Genomic DNA, 25,175 nt, shown 5'->3' on the forward strand with positions numbered 1-25,175 from the left:
GTTGGCCAACTTTGGAAAGGGCAGGGCTAGCTGTTTCCCCTGTTTGCAGTCTGTAGGCTAGGCTAAACAGTTGTTGGCATCAATCTTCTCTTCTAAGTCTCTGCCAGAAAGCAGAATAAGCATATACCCAAAAATGTCAAACTATTCTAAGTCACAAAGAGAGTCTCCCTCGATCATCACTTATGATAGCTGTATCTGCAGAGACCCACCCCTCCAGTTTTCACTCCTCTGCCCTTTCTCCCCAGGTGCCCTGTTCTGCCACTGGCACAACAGTCAGTGCCGTCTGAGTCAGAAGCTCGGTAAGCTCCGCTAAATTCTCCTGTCAGGACACACATACTATGCCTAATAGCCAGCTAGACTGAAGATTATAAACTCGCTGTCTAGTGTTGTGGAGCCAGGTTGGAGGGGTCAACTTTGCATTTTGTGTTTACATGCAGGTATTTTATATTGAAATATAATATATATTTTATAGTGAGATTACCAGGATTCAGAGTGAAATTAAAACATCCAATGTAGGATGATCACTTTAACAGATTAATTAATAAAATAATTCATGCAAATTATATCAAATACTTAGTTGTCTTTGTCTACCTTTTCTTGGGTTCACATCTACAGTCAATGCGGCACACAGAGTATTATCAAGTGTAGCCTCCTAAAAGAAACCAAAAAAAACTATTTGCAAATCATGTTCTTCACATGGGTAAGAGGTGATGATTGAAAGATCATTTTCAGGCACTAGATGGAGTGTCAAAAAATGAGTCCCCTCATTGGACATCTCAGTATACAGTTTTATGTATTTCTCAAGTAACCATTAGAACTCAACAGGTTTAGTCAGTCTATTAATCTCATCATAACTCGTAAGATCCCTTTTCGCCACCACCTCACGCTCTTGTCTCTCCACCTTATCGCGCTCTCACTGTGTGTGCTTCTCTTTTTGAACTCCTCAAGGGTGTCGTCAGTCTCTCCCGCGCTCCTTGCTCACTGGAGGGTGTGGGTGTCTTGAGTGCCAGGAGAGCTTTGAATAACATAGAGAGAGGGGAGAAATAAAAGGAATAAGCAGCACAAGCCATCACTCTTCCAGCAGCAAAGAGAACACAGGAATAACCATGCCCGAGCCAGTCCCTGCAGGTATGCAGATACTTTTTTGTGTAATCATTGTAATTAGTTTGAGTGGGTTTCAGTGGCAATGTTGGTGCTTGAGTGTGACTTGCCTGGTTTGGTTGGAGGTATATTTGTTTGCAATAGTTATACAATACTTTAAATCTGAGGATGTTGCAGAAATTGATGGCTTGAATAATTTTTACTTTGGTAATTGTCTAAGCTCTATTAATTATGCATACTTATATAATGTATAGCATGTGATAATAGAGAGTAGATTCCTTGATGAAAAAAGTATATATATACATATATATTCATGTTATCTGGGTTTTGAAGAGGAGATAAGATGTAAATAAGTAACCCACTGTTACAGAAAATCCAGTCCATGGTGTGCTAACTTTTTATATAATTCTGTCTTAGCCGTCTGTGCTTTGTATTCACCTACTGTGAAAAAAAAATTTCCTCTTTGAGAACAAATAAAGTATAAAGTATCTGGGTCTGTATGATGATGAGCAACAACAACATGTTGCTGATAGGACACATCACAGTACAGAGAAAAATCATTACAAGTGGAGCTACTTAGGTAAATGCAGTCCAAGTTATTTTAACCGTCGGTTGCTCAGTGCAACCTGTGCCACACTCACAAGTTAAACCTTATGTGACCCACTGTACGTGTTTACTGCGAAGGTGTTTCAGAGCACAACTGAGGAAGCAAGCATTTATATATATATATATATATATATCAGATGACCTCATCGCTTACTGTAACTGAAACAGGTTGAATTTCATTTTGCAGGCAGTTTCAGACCATTCCTCCTCATTTAAGGGCAGAAGTGATATTAGTACACGGTGGGACAATAGCTAGAATAGACTGAATAAAATGCTTTTATGTAAAATTAGATTTTAAAAATCCTCAACGAACCAAAATAAACCAAATACTTTAAAAGATGATGTCTAAAAGTGTTCAAAATAATACCGTCTAAATGACAGTTGCTCAACAGATCCTGCATCTCGTAAAGACACACATTTCCCTTCTTTGGCTCCTTGTTGTTATATGTCCATAAATAATATTTGAAAGGCTGTAAATAATGACATAGCCAGCTGCTATTACATCACCGTGGCCAGTTTGTTAGTGACGTCAGCCCAGACAGAACGCCCTCTTGCTGACTTAACTGGAAAAGCTTCCGCAAACAGTTGTGGTAAAATAATTAAAACCAGTTCATAAAAGCCTAACACTGCTGCAGCTATACGTAATATGTCCGCACTGTATAGAGGTAATGTTACATGCTAGCTACTGTAACTGACCTACTATAGTTTACAGTAATGGTGTGCAGCAGTGTGGATGAAATGTGAGAATATCTATAAAGCATTCTTTTTTTATTTAGATTTTCCTAGTCAAAGAAAAAAAATCTGTTAAGCATGCCTGTATGGCTCTAACGTTATTATAACAGGATGTGTGCCCTCAGTACCGCACATGCTGCTCAGATGGGAACCAATGGCACTCCAGCACACAGTTTCCACTCCTATTTGAAACACTACAAGTGGCACCGTTGGCATCTTTCTTCGTGATGTCATTGTTTTGCGTTGCGCAGATGTCAGAATGGATAAAAGGAAATGATAGGCTTGGAGGCGTGCGGTTCTGATGGATCGGAACTGGTTCTCGATTCCCTACCTTATTGATCAGAAAACCACTGTGCCTAAACAAAATGATTTGAAAATTCAAAGTCAAGTTCACAATCATTTTCTTTAAATAAATACATAAATCCAGCTGCTGTGATAGGTTGTAAAATATGTGTTTCTCTCATGCCCACTGGCATTTGACATCCTTCGGTGAATGCTACTTTCATATAAATAGTTGTCTGCCCTTTGTGTTGCCGCCTGCCCTCCACTGGCTCTAAATCACTGAAGTGACAGATACCTAAGTTAAGTGACTGTCATGGCAGATGGGTCAGTTCGAGAAGTTGAGTTTTGCAGGCCAAGACTGTGGGAAGAGCTGATTATGAATGTCATGGGATTTGCTGGACTTGTTAACACATTACTCCTAATTCTACCACTCTGCACTAATGCCTTATTTTTCTCAGTATCTGTTCCTGTTCCTAATCTTTGCACAGATCTAAGCGAGGCCCTTGTTATTTTTAACCCGGAAACATAACCAGGCACTACTTTTATTCACCATATACAGCCACAGAGTTTATCCGTGTAATGTGGATACGAGCCCACTTTCCTTACAGTATGTCTGCACCTCCCACCGCTCTCGTCATTCCAAACCAAATTAAACTGCAAAGCTTTGAGGCTCAGATAACCAGCCACTGTGATTTTAAATGGCTCAACGACTATATGCCTCACTACAATCCAGTCGAACAGAAGTGGCCTCCTTCAACTTACAGTGCAACACAACTCATTTTCCTACTCTTTGAATTTTTTTTGTATTTACAAAAAAGACGAGTTAAAACGTTTTCTATGCTGCATCACTTAGCATCCACATCTCCCCCTCAGCTAACAGCTAAATATACTCTGCAATAACCCCTGACCTTTTCCACGCTGTTTTTTAATTTCTCATAAGTTCATAGAGTTTCACACACCCGAGCGTATCACATTGTGCCAGGACCCCTTTGCAGATTCATCTTAGACAAATCATCATTATATAATCTATCACTTCCATCCAGAAAGTTCCCTCATGGTCATCAGGCTTGGTGCCCTCCCGTGAATGCAATGGCACTCCAGTGTAGTCAATCATGCACATGACAGTTTTCTAGTCAGGGGTTGGAAGCGAAAGCGTGATTCATGGTCGTATTTCCTTTCATCATCGTGACCTGATGAAACACTATGAGGGCAAGTTGAACCAAAACTGCTCTATGGAGTTTATCCAAAGCCCCAACGCTGTTTACCTTTCTGAGGATATAAAACCCATGATGTGGAAATGATGACATGATTTAGCTTCTCTAGAATAATAAACCATGCATAAAGGCGCAATCTTAGTTCCAAAATATATGTAGAAAAGTCCATCACAAAAACCCAAATACGAGAAAGGAAGCTACTTTCTACCTGCTGTCACTACTTTGTCAATTGGCATGTCTTTTCATTCCTTGTGGTTGTTGAGAGGCCAGTTTTCCACCCGTTACTTCCAACTGTCATCACCTTCATTAAGGTGCTTTAAAGGGATGGTTCTGATTTTTTGAAGCGGTAATAATTTTAATTACTGAGATTTTGTTTGATATAGCTAATTAAATTACTTTCTTTATTCAAAAATGTGACACAAGTGCATGAAAATATAACATTTTTAATAATAAATCTATGGAAATAAAGACACTAAGTTTTTTTATATCCACTCAAATAAAAGTCTTTCTTCAAAAGAATGCTATTAACTTGACTTCAATGTTTTACAATTTGAAGAAAAGCATTTGTTGATTGCTTAAACCCTCTTGCACAGCCGTATTATTGTAGCACTCTCATTAAAACTATACAAACTGTTCAAAAAATGTTAGGATCAAAACTTACATTAAATGATTTGCTGCTGAGATATTGTTGCTTGTTGTTTAAGGACACCCAGAGATCTTCAGAGCTTTGATAAGGTCAGGCCGACCCATACCTTTGTTTTATGAACTGGGTCATTCCACACACTGTAAATCAAGCTGTCATTGGTAAACACGGAGAGGTAAACAGTCAGGTGATGATGACCTGCAGTACCTTGACTGACCTGAATAAATCATTAAAGATAGATGATCTACAAACAATACAAAACATATTCACAACTCATTTTGCTTCCAGAAATAAACTAACGATATGTGTACACACATACACACACACACACACAGTGTATTATAGTAAATAGAGCTTACATACACTAGTAACAAAAGAAGGAAGAAAATAAAATCTCCCCTATGAAAACAAACAAACAAATGCACCCAACAAGTACATCTACGAATCATACATCTACAACAACTTTGACAACTTTGCCAATATATTAAACCACAGAGAGTCTCTGAGGGGAACATTTAAACTGTGAGGAACAGCTGTTCAGAAGTCGATTCTCCCGCTTTATCACAAACTTGTTGAAGATGATCAAGATTCTCACCCCAAGTGGATTGACTTAGCAGATGCTGGTGCAGATTTACGCTCGACGCAGGTGTTAACTCCTCTCACGGGGAGTGTGGAGCATTTACACCAAAGTCGTATAGTTTGCAAATTTTCTCTTTTTGCACAAAGTAACAAGCTTTGTTACTCCTTGAGTTGAGCTCAGAGACATGTCCTAACTGTTATGTAAAACGCCATATGGACTAAACGTACTGCAGTTGTACACAAATGCAGTTGTACCATTAAATACAATGCTAATGAGATACCGGCTGTTTGTGTGAGGACCCAGGTGAGCCCTGTCTTTCTGCACTGCTGTGTGAGAAAGGATAAAGAAGACATTATGTGAATTACAACAGAACAGAGACACAGAATTATAATTTCTCTAACATCCAAGTGAATACAATGCAACTTTGTTTATTTTAGCAAGACATTTAAGACAAACCCTGTGCAGTTACAAGTAAAGCAAGCAAGGTCAACTGTGACTATTCAAGGAAACTTTGTGCAACTTAAGAGAATGTGGCATGAGTTCAGAGAGGTCATAAGACACCGCCCCTGGCCTTTAGCAGCTACCGCAGCGGGACCCAGGGGGACATTTGAGGAGTCGGGTATATTATATGCCTCTATTTCAGCTGACAATTTCCTTTTACCAGATTTAGGCCTCATCAATTATAACCAGAGCACCCTGCACTCAAATCAAATTGACTGTTGATAATCCTGTATAGCTCCATTTTGGCCATTGAAACATATCTCACTGATTGGTGAAGATGTTGCTCTTAATATATCAAATAAGTTGATGAAATAATCTTTGAGTTACTGACATCAAGGTCAAGATATCAGTTTTAAAGATTCATGCAAGATGTTACAGGCAGCTTGATAGACATTTTAAATGTTGGTCATTTTACAGAAAGTATCCTCTTACCTACATTAGTCTTTTAGATTTATGGTCCAAGATTACTAGCTTTGCTGTAAAATCAGATACCGGTACACACTCATTCCTGAAATAGTCATTTTATATAAAGCCATCAGTTTTAGACAAACATCCAGTTAGATATCATAAACTGAGTGTAATAAAAAGACAAGGGGCGGCCTTTATCTCAACTGTATTATGCACCCCATACAGGCTGAGTCCTTTGCAGCGGCCCAGGTTTTGACCTGCAGTGCCACCCCCTCTCTCTCTCTCCCTGCTTTTCTGTCTGTCCTTCTCTCTCTAATAAAGGCATAAAAAGGTAAAAAAAAAAAAAAAAAAGAATTAAAAGAGAACATATGTGTCAGGGATCACTATTTATTATTTAAAGGGGCGTATTGTGCTCATTTTCAGGTGTATACTTGTATTTTGGGTTAATATTAGAACATGTTTGCATGAAAAACAAATACACTCTCTGTCTGAAACGCTCCATTTAAGTGCCTGTCTCTTTAAGCCCCCCTCTGTAAAAGCCCAGTCTGCTCTGATTGGTCAGCTTTTCCGTATCTGCACTCTTGGAGTCTCTGTACCTCCATTGCAGCCAGGGAAAGAATGCAACGGTACTGTAGTGGCACCTTTTTTTTAAACTGCATATATATATATATATATATATATATATATATATATATATATATATATATATATATATAGTACAGTTGTGACAAAAGAAGTGGATTGAGCTTTTGGATAGTTTCACAGTATTTTTTTGTGCTTTATAATAAAGACAAAACACATGGAAATCACACTTAAACGATATGGGACCTTTCAGATAAAAGGAACAACCCATTTGATGATAAACAAATATATATTTTGTGTACAAATATAGTTTCTAATCCTGTTTTTCTTTTGTTTCTAATTTTCAGATAAACCGGAGGGGCAGGGTAAGTCAGCTGCTCCACAGCATTTGCCTACTGACCTTTTGCATGCCACACATAATCACATACTTCATTATAGCTGTCACATTTTCACTTTTGCTCACATATCATGTCAACTGTCAAGCAAACACAGACTCTGACTCTATGAGGGTGTGTAATTAGCATCCATCAATTCTTCATGTACAGTATGAACTTTGCATTTTATTCATGTATGTTTCTATAATTTTATATTCAGGCATTTTCACTGAGAATCCGTTGTACTGCACATTATCAGATTATTGGAGCTGTTTACTCAACTGTCTTCAAATGATGTAACAACACCAAGGGCACAATGAGAAAAATGCTTTGATCTTCACAAGTCATATTTGAGTGTGGCCATGTGATCCCGGTGTGGATTTTATATGTTACACACCAATAAAAATCTATGTGTTCAGCTGTGGGGGGTGTAGAGGCTATATTTTGTCCAATGGGGCTACCACAGTATTACTTTTCATTTACCATGTCTGACAAAAATCCACTAATTTTAGCCCCAGAGGAGCCAACTGAAGAGGGTGAGGGACAAAGATTTTCTCTCCCCCCTTTTTTTGTGACTTTGAGTGATTCAGTGCATTCACACAGTGTTAATATGTGACATGGAGTGGGTTTGAGTTGAGTGTTGAGAAATGCATTTGAACTAATCAGTCAGGGTAATTATCTGAATAATACAGAACAAGTGGTTTGGCTATAGATAATACATTCAGCAATTACTGAGTCAAGATGATAGGCCTAAAAGTCAATCACATCATATTAGACAACATGAATCCGCTGAAGAGGGGATAATGAAATTACTATGCTTCTTTGATTTAGTGTGTTTGCCCACAGCATGCGTGAAACTACATCAGATTGAATTTCCTCCGTTTATCGTAACAATTGAATGTGAGAAACAAGGAAGTGACTCTGTACATGTGTGTTTATCACAGCATCATGTGTATCCGTTTCTTTATGTTTTGTTGCGATGGGAATTAATGCTGTTTCCTTTTTGGTATTGTTGAAAAAACAAAAATTAAACAAACATGAAGCATGTTGGACTTGTTACTTTTGGATTGTACAGAAATTATCCAAGAAGCAGATAGGACAAGCCATCTGTCTGGATTTGAATTTATGCTGACTGACTGCAACTGGATGCATTTTCCACATCTGTGAACTCCCACAGTGCCCTTTCGGTTACATTTCACTGCAGGCATGTGAAATGTGAGCAAGTGTTTTGGTTGAGTTTATCCGGAGATTTCCCCAATTGAATGTTGTCCAGGTCTCATCATCTTTCTGTTTCCAATCACTTAATAAACATGATTTTTATTTACCCAGCTGAACCACAGCCAGCACACGATGGTAGGCACCTCTTAACATCAGGGGGAAAAAAAACACACTTTCAGTTAACTTTCTCCCCAGCTTCCTCATTTATGACTAAATGTAGTGAATAATTACAGAATATATTGGTAGCTAATTTGTATTCATTTTCCTTAGATGCACCCCCTGCAGACGGAGGTAAGGCAGACTCCTGTACATTGAATGTTCTGGTTTAATATGTCCGTCTATATAATCCATGTATTGTATTCACATATCAGTACATACATGTGCCACTCTGTGTGGAAATTGCAGTATCTGCATGACTCTTGTATGTCTTATTTTCAAAGATCTTTCAGGTTTGTGTCGGCTGACCTGCAAAACTTTTCATTATGCATTTTTGAACGCCCCAGAATTAGAGACCGTCCTCCCCCCAAAATATGACCCCACCGGTTGTTTGTCCAAACAGCTTATTATGGCCTTTATTAACATTTATTGTTAGGCGGCGACCTCTAGTGGTTGTAGTATTCATGACAGGAGCAATGGCGGAAGTCAAGTGACGTAGCATGAAGAGTGACAAAGTCAGCATACGGAGGATGTCAGGGTAAATGGATGGGTAAAAAAAAACTTACTTTCAACCAGGAGACCCCTGTTGGTGTCCTGTGTGAAACCAAAAGTCAACTTTGTCTTATCTGACTTTTGTATGCAACTGAAGTTACTTAGCGAACTTAGTTATTTTAACCAAAATCATGATCTTTTCCAAAAATCTATCAAAGTGTAGTTTTGTTGCTTAAACCTAACCAAACTGTGTTTCACAACATTAACCATGCGTTAAATTAGCATTTAAGGATGTGTTGATCTCCTGCCACCAGTAGAGGGCACTCAGGTAGGAAACACTCCTGTGGATTAGAGACTACATGAACAAACAACCTCTTGGGTTATATGAGTTGAAGGACTTGTTGCAAAAATACATATATACAAAATGCTAGTTACGGATTGCTTTGTAGCCTTGACTTAAATAACAGGATTATACATTTTATGTTGAATGCCTTAAGTTGTTTGTCATCACTGGATTGCCATATACATATACTGTATAGTATAATGTATGCTGTGTGTGAACTTGACCTTGGATTGGTTTTATAATTTGTTTTACAACATGGTCAGTTTTGTAATTAATTGTTGTATGTCCATACAAGCATATTCTGTATGTTTTGTTCTGGTTTCTATGTGTTCTATTTATTTACATTTTGATTGATTATAGCATTTAGTTACACTAAATATGCCAAAGGAAAACACCTACATTTTTGAATGCAGTTTGAATTGGATATTAGAGGTATTAAAAAGAAACACTTGATGGTGCATGGTGCTTCTGTGTTTTGGTCTCTGTTGCATCTATATGTCATCTCTTGTGCAACAAGCGTTTGCTTCCTCGCGGCTTTTTTCAGTTAAGTTTGCTTCCTTGTCTGCAGCAGATTCAGAAGCTGATGGGGATGGTAAGGAAAGAGCAACGTTTATAGTGACATGTCCATTGATAATTTACTTTTGCCCTTTCAAAAGTATGGTTTGAGTGTTTATAGCTTTGTAGATAATTTTGGTATTATGTGCTAGTCGAGATGTCACATAATAAATAAATGTTAAGTGGACCTGTGTCTATCTTATTTGAAATCTTTTAGACTATTTCAATTTGGACTGAGATTGCGGCATGGACAATTCTTCAAATTTGAAATTAGCTGTTTTTTTCATAGGTGCATGTATGTACATAAGCCTTCTTTGGCTTTTGTTAAAACACATTTTTTACTTTGCACTGTGTAGAACTTTCTCTGCTGTAGTTTGACACAGAGCTGCTTACGAGACCCGAAATGTAAAATGTAATATAAGTATGGAGGGTGAACCCACTTGCTTCAGCACTCATAGCTTACAGATCCCATGAAAATCCTGCTCAAAATCCCTCTCAGAGCTTGCAGCTTCTTGCAGCTCCACAGTAGTTACCATCAGAATAAGCCAAACCTCAGGCCTACAACCCATCAGATCCTTTGCAGTGTCATATAGGGAAAAAACTGTTTACTGAATAATATATCATTGTCTTATTCACCTGTGTCCTCTACTGTTGGTTCACCTCACTGACAAAGTATGCTGCTTATGTTCTTTGAGCAATTCAGAATTTGTTTCTCTATGTGAAGAGTGCTGCCAAACGCATCTGTCAGCTATGCTATCAGCTCTCTTTTGCCTCTGTCCCTCAGGCAATTTAAACAATGAGAATGGAAACACAGCTGTGCATTTTATGTGTAACAGCCATCATGGAACAATGGCAGCTGCTAACATACCGAGTGTCCTCTGATTAGCTGATACTAGGTTAACATTATGCTGTACAAGGAAACTGCAAGGAGAGCTCAAGCAGTGAGGTTACACCATAGTCAGCACATCCACGTCAATGCCTCCAAACTGCATGAGGAAAAGACATACTTGGTCATTTCTCAACCTTTATGAGAAATTACCTCATGGGTCTAGAGGCCAAACTCCTCTAGATGCTTTACTAACTAAAACCATGGTTGTGTATCACAGCCGTGCAGTGTGATTCATAAGTCAGCTGTCTAAAAATGGTTTTACTCAGGTTTAACAAGTGAAATTTAAGAGCACGTATTCATGTTACAAAGCTGTCCTTGTCAGACAAGGTCTTTCAGGGGCACAACTCCCAAATCATCATCTATCTGGACTGATGAGGAGCAGATTGGATGGAGAAAGCTTATGGACTTGCCAAGACACAAAGGAGCTAAGGGCTACTAATTCTATGTGGTTACCTTCACAATAGGCGTGTTTCCATTGGTTAAAATCTGGCCGCTCGGAAAGTACCAGGACATGCCCTCTCAAATGGACGTTCACTCATCGTGTTTCCATTACTGTTTCTCAAAGTGAGAAATACAGAATAGTTGTAGTTTAATTTAAGGTGGCCGGTATGATTCACAACATCAACCTATGTACAAGTAACCTCAAAAAAAACACTCCACTTTCAAAATTCTGGGAGCTGTAAAAGTGTTTGTTGACAGACAGGCTGTCACCCCGCTTGCAGTACGGTGTGTGTGTATGCGTTTGTGTGTAAATGGGAGAGAGAGAGAGAGGGTCAGAATCCAACCCGGACACTGCAGCACTCATTTAACAAGCCTGTGCAAAGTTGCACTACACCACTGGATAAAAGTCTACTTCTCCGTGTTGTTGTGGCATCTGTACTACCACACCTCACATCCTGCTGAGGGCTACATCCAATCAGCAACTAGCCTTCTTTCAGGGGAGAAAAACGGCCCTACTCTCCCACAGGGCCAGCAAACGGCCGCTCAAATGGCCGCTCGAGCGTCTCACATGCAAATTAGGGGGTTCCGGCAAGACAGACCCGCCTCATTACGGGTATTCGACCAAAGTGGAAACGCACCTAATGTATGTGATATACACCTGCTGAGCCTGAGGGGGAACACTGATATTAACATTGTTTTGCCCGCTTTGACACCTGGGTGAGGCTTAACCAGCAGTGGAAGTGGCAACTGAAGAATCCCCAATCTCCTGTGAAGTGCATATTGTAGCATTCCTCAGCTCTGTGTGTCTCTATGGCATCTTAACTAGGAGGATAGCCAAATTGTCGATGGCTGCCCTTTTTTAGGCCAGCGTGACAAGCCCTGGGATGATGGGCTTGGGGTAAATTAATAGAGAAGAGAGGTGGGTAATTAGAGACTCCTCCAAAGGTTACATGGCTGTTTTCTGCCCTCACAATCAAGCTGCTATCTTGGGGCAGTTGGTTGGAGACCTGCTGAGCAAAGAGAGTCAAGCAGCCAGGGTGAGGTCATAAAATGTTGGTTTGTGACCTGGATGTCACTGACCTCAACGTCCATAAATTCCTTGAGGAAGCTTTTTTTTAAGCCACTATGCTTGCCTTTAAAGAAAAGACAAGCATAGTGGCAGAGTATGATTAGGGGAACCTGGAGCATGAATCAAAGAAGTGAAACGGGCTTAGCATGTGGAAACTGCACAATATGAACACCTTGTGGTTGTCACTATCAGCCATATGCCTACCACAGTGGAGAATTGTTTATCTTAGACAAGCTAGATTAAAATTAAAATGCTAATTTTACATGGTGGAGTGATTTGATAAATTGTGTTAGTGGGTTGATAGCATGGCTAGCACGCTATGCATAATCCATAGCCGGCAGCTGAGGAAAGTTCAGAGAGAAACCTGAGGAGACTTCTTTGGTCCCAACTCAGCTTAGTCTAGATGCCAGGCTTTCCCATATCCTATTTTAGTCATGGGAACAGGCTTCTACAAAGACCAATCTGCCATTTACCTTATTTTAATGAAATCACGTTGAGTAACTCTCAGGATGTGATTTTAATGTCATAACAGTCATATTTACACCTTTCAGGAGGACATTTTGACTTTATACACAGAAACCATTGGCGCTGGTTGGATTTTTCTTGTGCACCATTTTTTGAGCCCCTGTTCTCACTCCTGAATTACACTGAGTTTGCCCTCAGTGTGTCTATTAGAGTGGAATTTCTGTGGGGGAAGTGCATATCATACCAAAGCTGTTTAAAGCCAAACCCGGGGGAGTATAGTGTGTGTGTGTGTGTGTGTGTGTGTGTGGGGGGGGGGGGGGGGGGGGTATCGTTACTTGGCCGACTGCAACTGTTTTGTGGCACTTCCTCAACCAGTATTGGAGATGTTTTGAATATAGTAAGAGCAAACGTGTACACTTTGCTCAGAGAGGTATTAGTCTTGACGTATCATGAGAGGGAAATGAGACAAACTTTGATACAAATGATTATATTCATTATTCATAACACATCGATGCACTAAACAAAATAATCTTTTAAGTCCCATTTCAGTGGTTTATTTAAGCGACCTGAGTTGCACATGCTCTGTACTGGGAAATGTAATTGCCTCCTTTGAGACATGTAGCCTTGCAATATCAGTCCAAAAAGAAGTAATCATGGTGATTTCAATGTATCACAAGTTTGGTGATTAGAATCAGTAATCAATTACTACTACATTACTTTCAGTTTTGGTTGATAACATTCACGATCTTGATTCTGTTTGGATTGCATTTCACTGTGTGGCGTATTAATGTAATAATTCTACAGAATAATAATTCTGTAATTGCTGTTCACTTGCCTTGTTAAGAGTTTAAACTGACTTATGGTAACAGTATAACCGCAAATCGTTATACTTCCATATGTTAAATGGGAATTTTGGTTTTTTTCCCAGCCGCAGCAAACCCTGAAGTGGAGGGTAAGGGGCGAGCTGGAGGCACAGTGCAGGACTGTGACAATCTACTGCATGCAAATGTGACATATGCATCCTATCTGTTGTTATGCGGAAGTTAACTATCATGCCAAATGAAGATGTCCAATGATTTGATTTGTTAGGGCCAAATATAAACTGAGGGATTAAGGCAGGGACTTGCACTACATATATGACTTACAATAATTTAGACATTTAATACCATGTATGCATTGTTTATTAATTTGCACCTTGAATGCTAAATGTTTTGATACGGGTATAATGTGCAGATGGATGGTCAACAGGTGCACTAATCTGAAATTCTATACTTTGCTCAGAGTTCATTAAAACATTCTGGACCTTCTAATTGGTTATGATACTTTGCTGAAGTGATTATGTGTCCCTGGAACTTTTGCTCGCTGAATACATGAAACACATCCACATTGCTCTCTTGTCCTTGTATGTGTTTTTGAGCTGTGGACATGGAGTGTTTTTCTGGTCAGATAACTTTGTGTCTTCCGAAGCATTATGTTTACTGTCTCGTTTTGCTGTAATTATCTTGCTGCTGTACATGCTCCGGGTGTCACAATTTTAATTTCGAAAATCAGAAGCAGGATTGACAATTCCCCCATTTTCTATGAATCATTTAAATATAAAAATTGGTACATTCTCAAAAATGAAGAATTTGAAAATGTAAATGCATTGAAACGGATAAAACCAATGATCTGTTTATCTTTACAAATCAAAACTTGATAGTCTAACAACGGCGTAGCTGTCAGGGCTGGAAAAAAGTTTGAAACAAAATTGAATTGAAACATGGTTTTTGACACCATGACCATTTTGTCATGTGAACAAAGTAAAGAGCACAACACTTGACTGGACAGATTGTGTTACTGCGAAAGCATCACAACTGTGCAAAATACAGTCACAATACTTTACAGGTGTGCTGGTGAGATCAAAATGAAGGTCAAGTTTGAAGATGGTCCAAGCAAGGGGGCAGGAAGTAGGGTGGTAGGAAGTAGCAAAGGGGCCATTGCCCCGAGACTTTATGCCCCCAGATTTGACAATGCAGCTGGTGTTATCTCATTGCAAGATGGATCTAGTCGTTCTTAAAATCAATATTAAACTGCAAAAAGCAATAAATTGAAAACTTGGTAATGATAACTCACAGCTGGAGCTAAGCAAGTAAATGCAACATTGTGTTAATGCCAGTATGTTGTTTGCAGAAAGTTTTACTTGTCATACTTCCTTTGTCCTTTTGTCCTTTTAGCCAAATGCTGTTGGTTTATTATCTAGTGTTTCTTGTGTTTCATATACTATATGTGCACAGTCTGTGTCTGCAGGTATGATTCAGATTTCATGGTTGTTCGTAAAACGTCCCAAGCATTTCCCTGTGTCCTTTGCACTGTGTTTCACACTGTGGTCATCGCCAATGCCGTTTAAGGGCTCTCTTGGGGTTTGTTTCTGAATCCATCAAAATCAATTTCAATAATTGCGAGAGTAAACTAATTTCTTCCTTCTTCTTTACAGAGCCTGGGATGACTGAGCTCACTGGGCTCTTTGTTGAGAAGCCACAAGAAAGTGTAGTCGCTATTGCAGGTTAGAAATGTGAATGACAGGAAATGGTGGCAATCCATAATGTGTAACCTTATCATGTAATGTTCTGCGAATTAATTGCTGTTTGTGCATGGCAGGAGCGGATGTCATTCTCATAGCCAAGGTTGACTCAACCACCCTGACAAGAAAACCAACCATGAAATGGCTGAAGGGCAAGTGGTTGGACCTTGGCAGCAAGGCTGGGAAACATATGCAGTTCAAAGAAACTTATGACAGGAATACTAAGGTGCATGTTCAACAAAAAGAAAATTTGATCCTCTTTGATCTGAAAAAACTAAGTAACTAATATGTAAGTGATATTCCTCCGAAGATCTATACCTATGAAATGAAGATCATCAAAGTGGTCGCGGGAGATGCTGGTGGCTACAGGTGCGAAGTGACGGCGAAAGACAAGTGTGACAGCTCCACCTTTGAGATCTCTGTCGAGGGTGAGTGAAAACGGACTCTGGCCCCCTGAGGCCGCCACGAATTCCATACATGCTGATGTTTTTTGACCTAATCCAGCCCTAATGTGCGGTGTCTGTAAATTCTCTCATTTCAGCCGCACAGCAGGAGCAGCAGCAGGCAGATATTTTGTCTGCCTTCAAGAGAGCGTAAGAGCGCCAGGGTCTCAGCAGTGAAAAGAGGGGGGAAAAGCATACATAAACTATTTATAGTGTGTGAATGTGTTTTTCAGCACAGGTGGTATGACAGTATAGTAAAATTTAATGCACGATGTCAGAAGGTATGCCCGAGCTTGGTTACACATACTGTATGTTCATTTCCATGCGCAGGGACGCTGGAGAGGACGAAGGAAATCTGGATTTCAGTGCTCTACTGAAAGCCGCTAAAAAGTAAGAAGCCAAGCAAAATTTGGTTTGCGAGATTATCAAGCACACAGTATGATTGTTTCTTTTAAAAAGAAGAATGTTTTGCTTCTACAGTCCCAATAACATATGTATCCCTTGACTTACAGAAAGAAGGTAGAAGAGGCACCACAGATCGACGTGTGGGAGTTGCTTAAGAGTGCCCATCCGAGCGAGTATGAGAAAATCGCCTTTGAATATGGAATTACTGACCTGAGGGGCATGCTGAAACGTCTGAAAAAGATGAAGGTGGTTGAGCCCAAGCATACTGAGGGTAAGTCAGGTTAAACAACAGATGAAGGTAACGTTAAATGTAAAAAAAAAAATTGAAGATTTAATGACAGCAGGGGATGGAAGTAGGCAAGGGAAGGCACCATAAAAAAGGGCACAGAGAATGGATGTTTTTGTGAGATGATGAGTTGCGAATTTCAATGTTTTCCTTTTCTGCCTGCAACCCTAGCTTTCCTGAAGAAGCTTGAGTCTTGCTACTCGGTGGAAAAGGGTAAGAAGATTGTCCTGAGGTGTGAGGTGGTCGATCCTGATGTCCAGGTCAAATGGTTGAAGAATGGCCAGGAGATCAAACCCTCAGCCAAGTACATGTTTCAAAGCATAACCAAACACACACACACACACACACATACACACACAGACACACACTCACGCACCCCCCCCCCCCGATCATGGTTTACATAGACTGATTCCAGCGTCTTTTTTCACCATGCTAAGCTCCTTGCAAGCTTTTCTTAATTAGACAGTAGTGTTAGGCTGTATCACATTAATCATCAAGCTTAGATGGACTTGATGGGCAGTGTTTTAAAAATACCAAGCTAAAATTATCTGCTCCACAGTCATGCTCAGAAACGATGCTGCCATCAGCGTGTTTTATTTTTAGGCAGTAATAAGGAGCCCACCGGAGGGTTGAGTAAGACTCGTTGCCAAGACATATCATGCCTCACGTAAACCACTGCCGAAAAACTAGAGCTGTGAGAGGGCCCAAAAATTCAAGACCGACCCTATATGAACCTGCAACCTGTTCTCATCCCGGCTTTGGGGAGCCCTACCCTGCTCCACTACGTTCACTGTTTTAAACATGAGGAACATGCGGTTAATATTGTGAATTTAAACAAAACTACTTAGGCAGCAAATCAAAGCTGGGGTTAAAATAAGTCTGTAACATAACCAAGCGATGCCAGGACAGAAACAGGACATGCTGTACTGGGTGAAAGGTGTGTTTTTTTGACCCATCCACAAACCTCAACCTCCCTATATGGGCTTTGTCGCTCTTAAAGTGAAACTCAGGGGTAAAATCTTCCCAGGGTCTTTTTTGGCAAATTCGGCTATCAAATACGGCATCGAGAAAAAAAATTTTGTGTATGAACTATTAACGTAGATTTTTATTAACGATACCTTTTTTTGGTATTTGATTTGGAATCAATACGAGCTTCAATAAGCATACTTTTTGTCCAAGCCAGGAGTTTTGGAGCCCAAGATGAAAAACCCAAATCTCCACTGCTTTGTTATCCATGCTTATAAGCTGAATAGATATCCAGGAGATGGTCGCACACAGACCATACGTTATTCAGGACATACTTACTTCCTTACTTACTGCCCTTTAAGCTTGCTGGCATGTAGGGCTATAGAAAAGGATTTCCACTTGTATTGAAAAAAAACACCTCTCAGTTTTAAGTTTAAAGGTCTGTATGACAAAAATCTATGGTTAGGTAAAAATGCACAAACAGGTCCTGTTCGACAATACTTTAAACAGGATTGGAGCCTAAATTAAGTTTTCATCATGGTTATTTGAATACATTTGTACTGGAAACATGTCAATGGCTTGACAAAGGAAAACCTTTAATTTCTTTGTCACTTTTCAAGGTACATCATTGAGTGCCTGGGGAATGTCAGAACACTTACCATCAACAAGGCAACACTGGCTGACGATGCTGCCTACGAGTGTGTGGTTGGCGAGGACAAGTGTTTCACAGAGGTGTTCGTCAAAGGTGAAGCATATTTTCTTTCTGACAGCTTATCAGCAGAAAAAAAAAGACATCATTCATGTGAATTTGTAAACCTTACAGCATTAACATTGAGTTCCTGCTGAATTTATACATTTAAATGTAACTCTCCGTTCTGCGCAGAGCCCCCTATTACCATCACCAAACTGATGGATGACTATCACGTGGTCGTTGGAGAGAGAGTGGAGTTTGAGATTGAGGTGTCGGAGGAAGGTGCCCATGTCATGTGGTTAGTATAACTATCATTTAGCAATAGGCTCTATCAAGCTTGGGACAACTATAGGTCATGGCTTTAAGTCCATGCAGAAGTAAAGCAGAATATTGTACAACTCAACTAGTTATTCCAAAAAGTCAGTATCATATAAAAAAGAAATTCATAGATTGATTTGCACAAACTATGTGTTTCAAAGAAATGTGGTCATTTTCAATTTTTTTCCAGGTTTTTTGAAGACATAGAGCTTCACAAAGACAAAGATTCTTCAAAGTTTCGTTTCAAGAAGGATGGAAAGAAGCACACGCTTATCATCCAGGAGGCCACACTGGATGACATTGGAATGTACCACGCTTGGACAAACGGGGGGCATACCAAAGGAGAGCTGGAGGTGGAAGGTACCACTGGAAAAATATTATATTCAAACTTTTATTTAATTTTTAAGAGATTTGGATGTTTTAAAAAACATTTGAAACTAATAATTATTAAGTCTTTCATTTAGTTGAAAATAATCAGTGTGCACACTTTATTTTATACAGATTTACTATATTTATTCTGGGTTTTTCTGTCACTTAAATGCAGTGCTAAGGCTGCAGCTGAATATAACTGCTGGCCCGAGGGCTTAACACCTCTCTTTACAAACTAACTAACAACCGGTGGCAGTCGGTGTCAAGATGTTGCCATCATGAACCTTACCCTCTCCTCCCTTTACCTTCAGACGCTCTCTCTCCTGTCTGAACTGTTCTCTTGTGGTTTCCAATGTCTTATTTAGAAAAACAGCTGGAGGTGTTGCAGGACATTGCTGACCTGACTGTCAAGGCGACAGACCAGGCTTTGTTCAAGTGTGAGGTGTCTGATGACAAGGTCACAGGAAAGTGGTTCAAAGACGGAGTGGAGGTCTTACCGAGCGAACGCATCAAAATGACTCACATCGGAAGGTTCAAGGACATATGAATAGATTTGAAAGCATTTTCAGGAATTTCATCATAACTAAGGCTCAAACACGTCCTGCGTTTATTCAAATAATCTCTGTTGCTTGTTTTAGGTTTCATCGGCTGCTTATTGATGATGTGAAGCCAGAGGATGCTGGAGACTACACATTTGTTCCTGACGGTTACGCTCTGTCACTTTCTGCCAAACTCAACTTCTTGGGTGAGAAAGAAAGAATGATTACAAATGATGGAGGCATCAATCAACCTACGTATTAATACCAAATCTTTTATTCTCTCAAAACAGAAATTAAGATCGACTATGTGCCTAGACAAGGTAGGTAGACTTGAATGATCTCTGTTGACAAAACCTTTGAAACTTTTGATCTTCATATCCCAAATCCCACTTCCACACACACACTGTCTTTGTATGTTATACATTAACCAGATCCTCCAAAGATCCACCTGGACACCACCGGGAACATGGTCTCCCAAAACACCATCATTGTGGTGGCAGGCAATAAGCTCCGTCTGGATGTGGAGATCACAGGAGAGCCAGCACCCGTGTGTGTCTGGTCCAAAGGAGATCAAGTAAGGATGAGACAAGTAGTCACAAAAAGGGTCACAAAAACTAATATCTTTATTCACGACACTGGCATCGACGATCTTGGAAAGTTTGCCCTAAACTGTTTTACAATATGGCCTATTTTGTTTTATTTTTACTCATTTCTCACTGTTTCCTCTCCCCCTTTGTTTCTTTCACTGGGCTTCAGTAAAAAAATGCTACCTCACCAGAAACAAAACTGCTGTTCTGTTGAGATTTGACCCAACCAATGGGAACTATTTTGCCCACAGGCAGTTAGGTGCAAAGTTGGGGTGCAAGCAAAGAAACTGTCCCTGATGTTTTCAGTCAGAGTACCAAAGTGGCCTTTTCTGGAAGCGGGGTACACCTGTCCTATCTGGAAAACACCATGCTTTTGATTTTGCTTCGATGTCACATAACTGTAGTGCTTTATAGACCACCGATGAGCCAAAGCACTGCCAAAGTCTTCTCCTGGTCAACTCAGATGGCCCATAAATTCCCTTCTGATTTGCCCCGTAGAGGTGCCCCTCTTTGTTTCTCTCCTGCACATCGCAGAGAAAGTAGTTTTGTTTGAATGCACAATGTTAAAATGCGTGCAGTTTGACGTGCAGGGCTACCCAGAGTGTTAAAAAGTGATGCCAAGGAGTCCTAACAAAGCAACTGTTTTGAGAGGTTCACAATGAGAATGAGTTGATCTAACGCTACCTATTTTTTTTCCCCCGAAATTAACCGTAGGTCTTTATAAACCCTGACTCCATTAAGTTAGGTCTGCTTGATGAAGTGTTGTTGCCCATAAGATGAAAACTTTAGAACTACTTTGAAGTCTCCCTCCACGGCACTGAAATTTCCTGTTTGATAGGTAATTTCAGATACTGAAGGGCGCGTAAGGGTGGAGGCCAGGAAAGACCTGAGCTGCTTCGTCATAGAGGGGGCAGAGAGGGAGGATGAGGGCAACTACACCATCTGTGTGACCAACCCTGCCGGAGAGGACAAGGCTATGCTGTTTGTGAAGATTGTTGGTCAGTGAAGATCGTAGTATATATGGTAGTGACTGATGTGTCGTGAAGCGTTTTACGATTCATCACTTTTCAAACATTTCATCTATATTTTAAACTTTTCTGATGTACATCTAAACAAACTGTAATGTTATTTTAGATGTACCTGATCCCCCTGAGAATGTCAAATGCCTATCAGTGGGAGAGGATACCGCAAGCATAGTTTGGGATGCTCCCGTATTTGATGGCGGCGCACCACTGAAAGGTAAAGAATGGATTTTGTCTTTACGTTTTCAAACGTAATGTTCTGGGCATAAAGGCCAACAATTACATTTCTAAGGTTTCCGTGTGTCTAAAGTGATTTTTCTGTTTTTCCTCCATCAGGTTATCTCATGGAAAGGAAGAAGAAAGGTTCCTCCAGATGGACAAAGCTCAACTTTGATGTATACGAATCGACTAACTATGAGGCTAAGAGGATGATTGAAGGCGTTTTTTACGAGATGAGGGTGTTTGCCGTCAACAGCATCGGCATGTCTCAGCCAAGTCTCACCTCCAAACCATTCATGCCTATTTGTACGTATCACAGCCATCATAACCCCATCTTTCTTAGCTTCCTTCCTCTGTCCATCCCCCATCTTCAGTCAACCCACTCATTCTCTTGTCTCTCTCTCTCCCTGTCACCCTTAGCCCCAACTAGCGAACCCACGCGTCTGTCAGTGCATGATGTGACGGACAGTACATGCACCCTGAAGTGGCTCGCCCCAGAGAAGATAGGAGCTGGGGGCCTGGATGGCTATATTATCGAATACTGCAAGGAAGGAGGTGACTATACTAAATATTCTGTTTTCAAACATTTTGAACATTCATGGACATGATTGAATTTAACGTTCTCAAATTATGACGTAAAGCCATGTAATTGATAGCTGAAGTCAGTTTTAAAAATAGTACAGCTCAGTTCTAGCACCATTAAGAGAAACAATGCCTATTACACTATCACAATGAATATATGTAATAAAAGAACAGAAGATTCAAATCCTACTCTGATGTGATTTACTGCATGTGTTTCTCTTTTATTTCAGACACCGAGTGGGTGGTGGCAAACCAGGAACTTTGTGAGAGGCAGGGATTTGTGGTGCGTGGCCTCCCCGTGGGAGAGAAGATTAACTTTAGGGTGGTGGCAGTAAACATCGCTGGACGCAGTCCTCCAGCTGTGCTGTCACAGCCCGTCACCATCCGTGAGATCATGGGTGAGTCAGTCATGGTTAGTTTTGAACAGACACTAGACAAGAGCACTTTTAAACACTTTTTATGGATTATATCATAATCAGTTATAGCATTTTTAGTGCATGTTATGGTTTATATATAGACAGATGCTTAATGCGATCACAGTACAATACAATGTATTTTAATAAGATGTATTTTCCTGCTTTAGAGTATCCAAAGATTCGCCTCCCCCGTGAGCTGAGAACAAAGTACATCAGGAAAGTAGGAGAAAAGATCAACCTGACTGTCCCCTTCCAGGTTAGAAAAAAGAACGTTTTACTAAGGTTTTGAATTTGTTCCATTTTTTTACATTAGCCTTTGTTAACATTAAATTCCTATGGTAAACTGGTATATACTTAAGCTATAACAATATTATATAGTCTTGCGTAGCTCGATAGGGAGCTGCATTCAATAATTAAAAAATATATCTCCACTATTTTAGTATTTTTGTACAGTCCTTTGTCAGTAATTGTTATAGGAGTGCTATTTTAAATTGTCTGTGTATCCTTTTAATGGGAAAAGACAAATTTTCTTTATTTTTGAACATTATTATAAATTGTAGGATTGCCCTTTTCATGACCCAGCTTACCTTAGTGGAAAACATTAAAGAACTTTAGTGACAGCTCTAAAGAAAAGCAAATTTTTCTGTAAATCAGTAGCTTATAACATAAGATTTATGTTTGGGGTCTGGCCTATCAAGTATTAATGAAAGTCCTGTGAGGAAAAGGAGAAAAAAATGGTGATCCATTTTCTATGTCGGATCTGCATTGTTTTCACTCCTATTTATGACTTAAGAACTGTTGAAACCGCCTGTGAAACAGGTGGGGAAAAAGTTTTGTAAGGTGTGTTTTTTTTTTTGTAAGGATCATTTCTATAAGTGTTTGTTTGGTATTTGTTTAATGAATTTCAGATGTAGAACATGGGGTAGTCCTGCACTTCAGCCTCTTGCTCTTACCCAATGTGTAATACAAAAAACACATGGAAAATTAATAAAATCACCTGCCAAAACAGGTAAGTCAGAACAATTATCCTAAACAATGGTTTTTTTTTTGTCTGATAGGGTAAGCCACGCCCAGTCGCAACCTGGTTCAAGGACGGTCAACCCCTTGACGAAAAGATGGTCAACGTCCGTAACTCTAATGTGGACACTATCCTCTTCATCCGCTCGGCAGAGAGAGAGCACTCTGGGAAATATGAGCTGGTGCTAAAGATCGAGAACATGGAGGACAGAGCCACCATTGAAATCAGGATCGTTGGTAAGATTGTCAGGTTGAACATGAATCTGAAATTCAATCGCAGCCAAAATGTACTGAACATCTGACATTTAATTGCATTCAGATAAACCTGGACCTCCTCTGAACCTGAGGGTGGTAGAAGTATGGGGCTTCAATGCAGCACTGGAGTGGGAACCCCCCAAGGACAACGGCAACTGTGAAATAACAGGATACACCATTCAGAAGGCAGACCTAAAGACTAAGGTGAAAGAGGAGGAGGGGGTAGCTTTTCAAACCTACAGTAGATCATCATCATCTTCAGTCCCCGACATTTATGGCCTGCAGCTCAGCAATAATACTGAGAATACCTCCAGCCAGTGTTTGACTTATTCTGTATGCTTAATTTAATGTAACAGTATCACCTTCTTCTCTCTCCAGGATTGGTTCACTGTTTATGAACACAACAGACGGCCAAACTGCACAGCATCAGATCTGATCATGGGCAATGAATACACGTTCCGCGTCTACAGTGAAAACCTCTGCGGCAAGAGCGAGGAGCCACGTTTCAGCAAGAACACTGCTGTCATTTCCAAGATCGGTGTGTGTGTGTGTGGGTGTGTGTGTACAGTAAAGTGTGTGTTTGAACTGCAGATCGCATTTTACACCATAATCAGAAATGTCAAGTAAAATGAGTCACATTTCTGATTGGTGTGGGTTGACTAAGTTTGTTTCCCCCTTTCCCACTCTTCTCCATAGGCCTGGAGCAAAAATCAAGCAACTACAAGGAGAAAGACATGTCCTGTGTGCCCAAGTTTACTCAGCCCCTGGTTGACAGATCCGTAGTGGCCGGTTACAGCACCGCCATCAGCTGCGCCGTCAAAGGCATCCCCAAGGTAAAAGCGCATGTTAAAATAGCCGCGTGGAGTGTGAGTTACAGAAGGAGGCCGACAAGGGCTGGTTCTCGTAAGCAAGTTAGAGCCTGACGTTAGCTGTAAGACGGACTTGGGCCGAACAGTAGCTTTTCATATCAACGTTGCGTGAAAAGAAAATCTTTTTTCCACTATCGAAGAATTAGATTTGTCTCGCCTGATTGACTTTTTCAATGTTTCAGCCAAAGATTGTTTGGATGAAGAACAAGATGATCATCGGTCAGGATCCCAAGTACTTGATGCAGAACAACCAGGGAGTGTTGACCCTCAACATTCGCAAGCCAAGCACCTTTGACGGAGGCAAATACTCATGCATGGCTGTCAATGAGCTGGGCCAGGATGAGGTGGAGTGCAAGCTGGACATCCGAAGTAAGAACGCAGAGGATGAGACGGGCTGCGAGGTTGGAGACAGATGGGAAGGAGGGAGGGATGACGAAGGAGGGATGTGTGGGTGTGTGTGTGTGTGTGTGGGGGGGGGGGGGTACTTGGTAGTTTGACTGTGAGATAAGTTTTTTGCTGTGTGGAGTACAGAAGTATCACATGGTTACTTTTTTGTGTGCATGTGATACACAATCAAAAGCTCAAAGCTGACTGTGTTCACGATGACAGCTGCGACAGAATTGAATTGTTTGAATGTGGATGCGAAGCACAATACTTGCCATTTAATTTCAAAATCTAATGCTCTGTCCCTGTCATCCCACAGTTGCCGTGGACCCAGAGAAGAAGTGAGAAACCGATCAGCAAAGAATGTGAACCGAAATGTGAACCAAACAGTGAATGAACAGTGAATATCAGCATGCACACACTGTCGCAGAGTTAATCTAATAAAATGTAGTGATGCCTGCTACTATGAAAAATTGTTTTGAATATGTTTTATTTCTTGATATGCTTTTCATGCATGTTCTATTTAGTCACAAGCAGAATTCATAGAAGAAGAAGAAGTAAAAGGTTCACACACTCACACTCTGGTTCTAATATAT

At 40.2% G+C, this 25,175-nt stretch overlaps 1 protein-coding gene across 7 annotated transcripts; it reads left to right on the forward strand.

The window, feature by feature from the left end:
- Nucleotides 1–953: 953 nt before the first annotated feature.
- LOC310960832 (myosin-binding protein C, fast-type-like) lies at nucleotides 954–25,055 on the forward strand. Of its 7 annotated transcripts, none has more exons than XM_083932651.1 (31): nucleotides 954–1,128; nucleotides 6,997–7,014; nucleotides 8,512–8,532; nucleotides 9,801–9,824; nucleotides 13,580–13,603; nucleotides 15,125–15,193; nucleotides 15,289–15,437; nucleotides 15,522–15,639; nucleotides 15,753–15,804; nucleotides 15,985–16,044; nucleotides 16,167–16,330; nucleotides 16,517–16,649; nucleotides 17,932–18,056; nucleotides 18,195–18,300; nucleotides 18,511–18,680; nucleotides 19,055–19,220; nucleotides 19,328–19,434; nucleotides 19,519–19,548; nucleotides 19,660–19,802; nucleotides 20,654–20,813; nucleotides 20,950–21,054; nucleotides 21,174–21,362; nucleotides 21,477–21,611; nucleotides 21,869–22,036; nucleotides 22,222–22,310; nucleotides 23,113–23,308; nucleotides 23,391–23,530; nucleotides 23,705–23,864; nucleotides 24,023–24,159; nucleotides 24,378–24,564; nucleotides 24,899–25,055. In XM_083932651.1, the coding sequence occupies exons 1-31, from the start codon at nucleotides 1,107–1,109 to the stop codon at nucleotides 24,922–24,924; spliced, it is 3,393 nt and encodes a 1,130-aa protein (XP_083788777.1). In that variant the 5' UTR covers nucleotides 954–1,106; the 3' UTR covers nucleotides 24,925–25,055. The 7 variants fall into 7 exon arrangements, with proteins under 7 accessions (XP_083788777.1, XP_083788778.1, XP_083788780.1 ...); XM_083932652.1 differs by having other exon boundaries at nucleotides 958–1,128; nucleotides 9,804–9,824; XM_083932654.1 differs by lacking the exon at nucleotides 13,580–13,603 and having other exon boundaries at nucleotides 958–1,128.
- Nucleotides 25,056–25,175: the final 120 nt, after the last annotated feature.

This window comes from Echiichthys vipera (genome assembly GCF_963691815.1).
Source record: "Echiichthys vipera genome assembly, chromosome: 18".
Classification (NCBI taxonomy): domain Eukaryota; kingdom Metazoa; phylum Chordata; class Actinopteri; order Perciformes; family Trachinidae; genus Echiichthys; species Echiichthys vipera.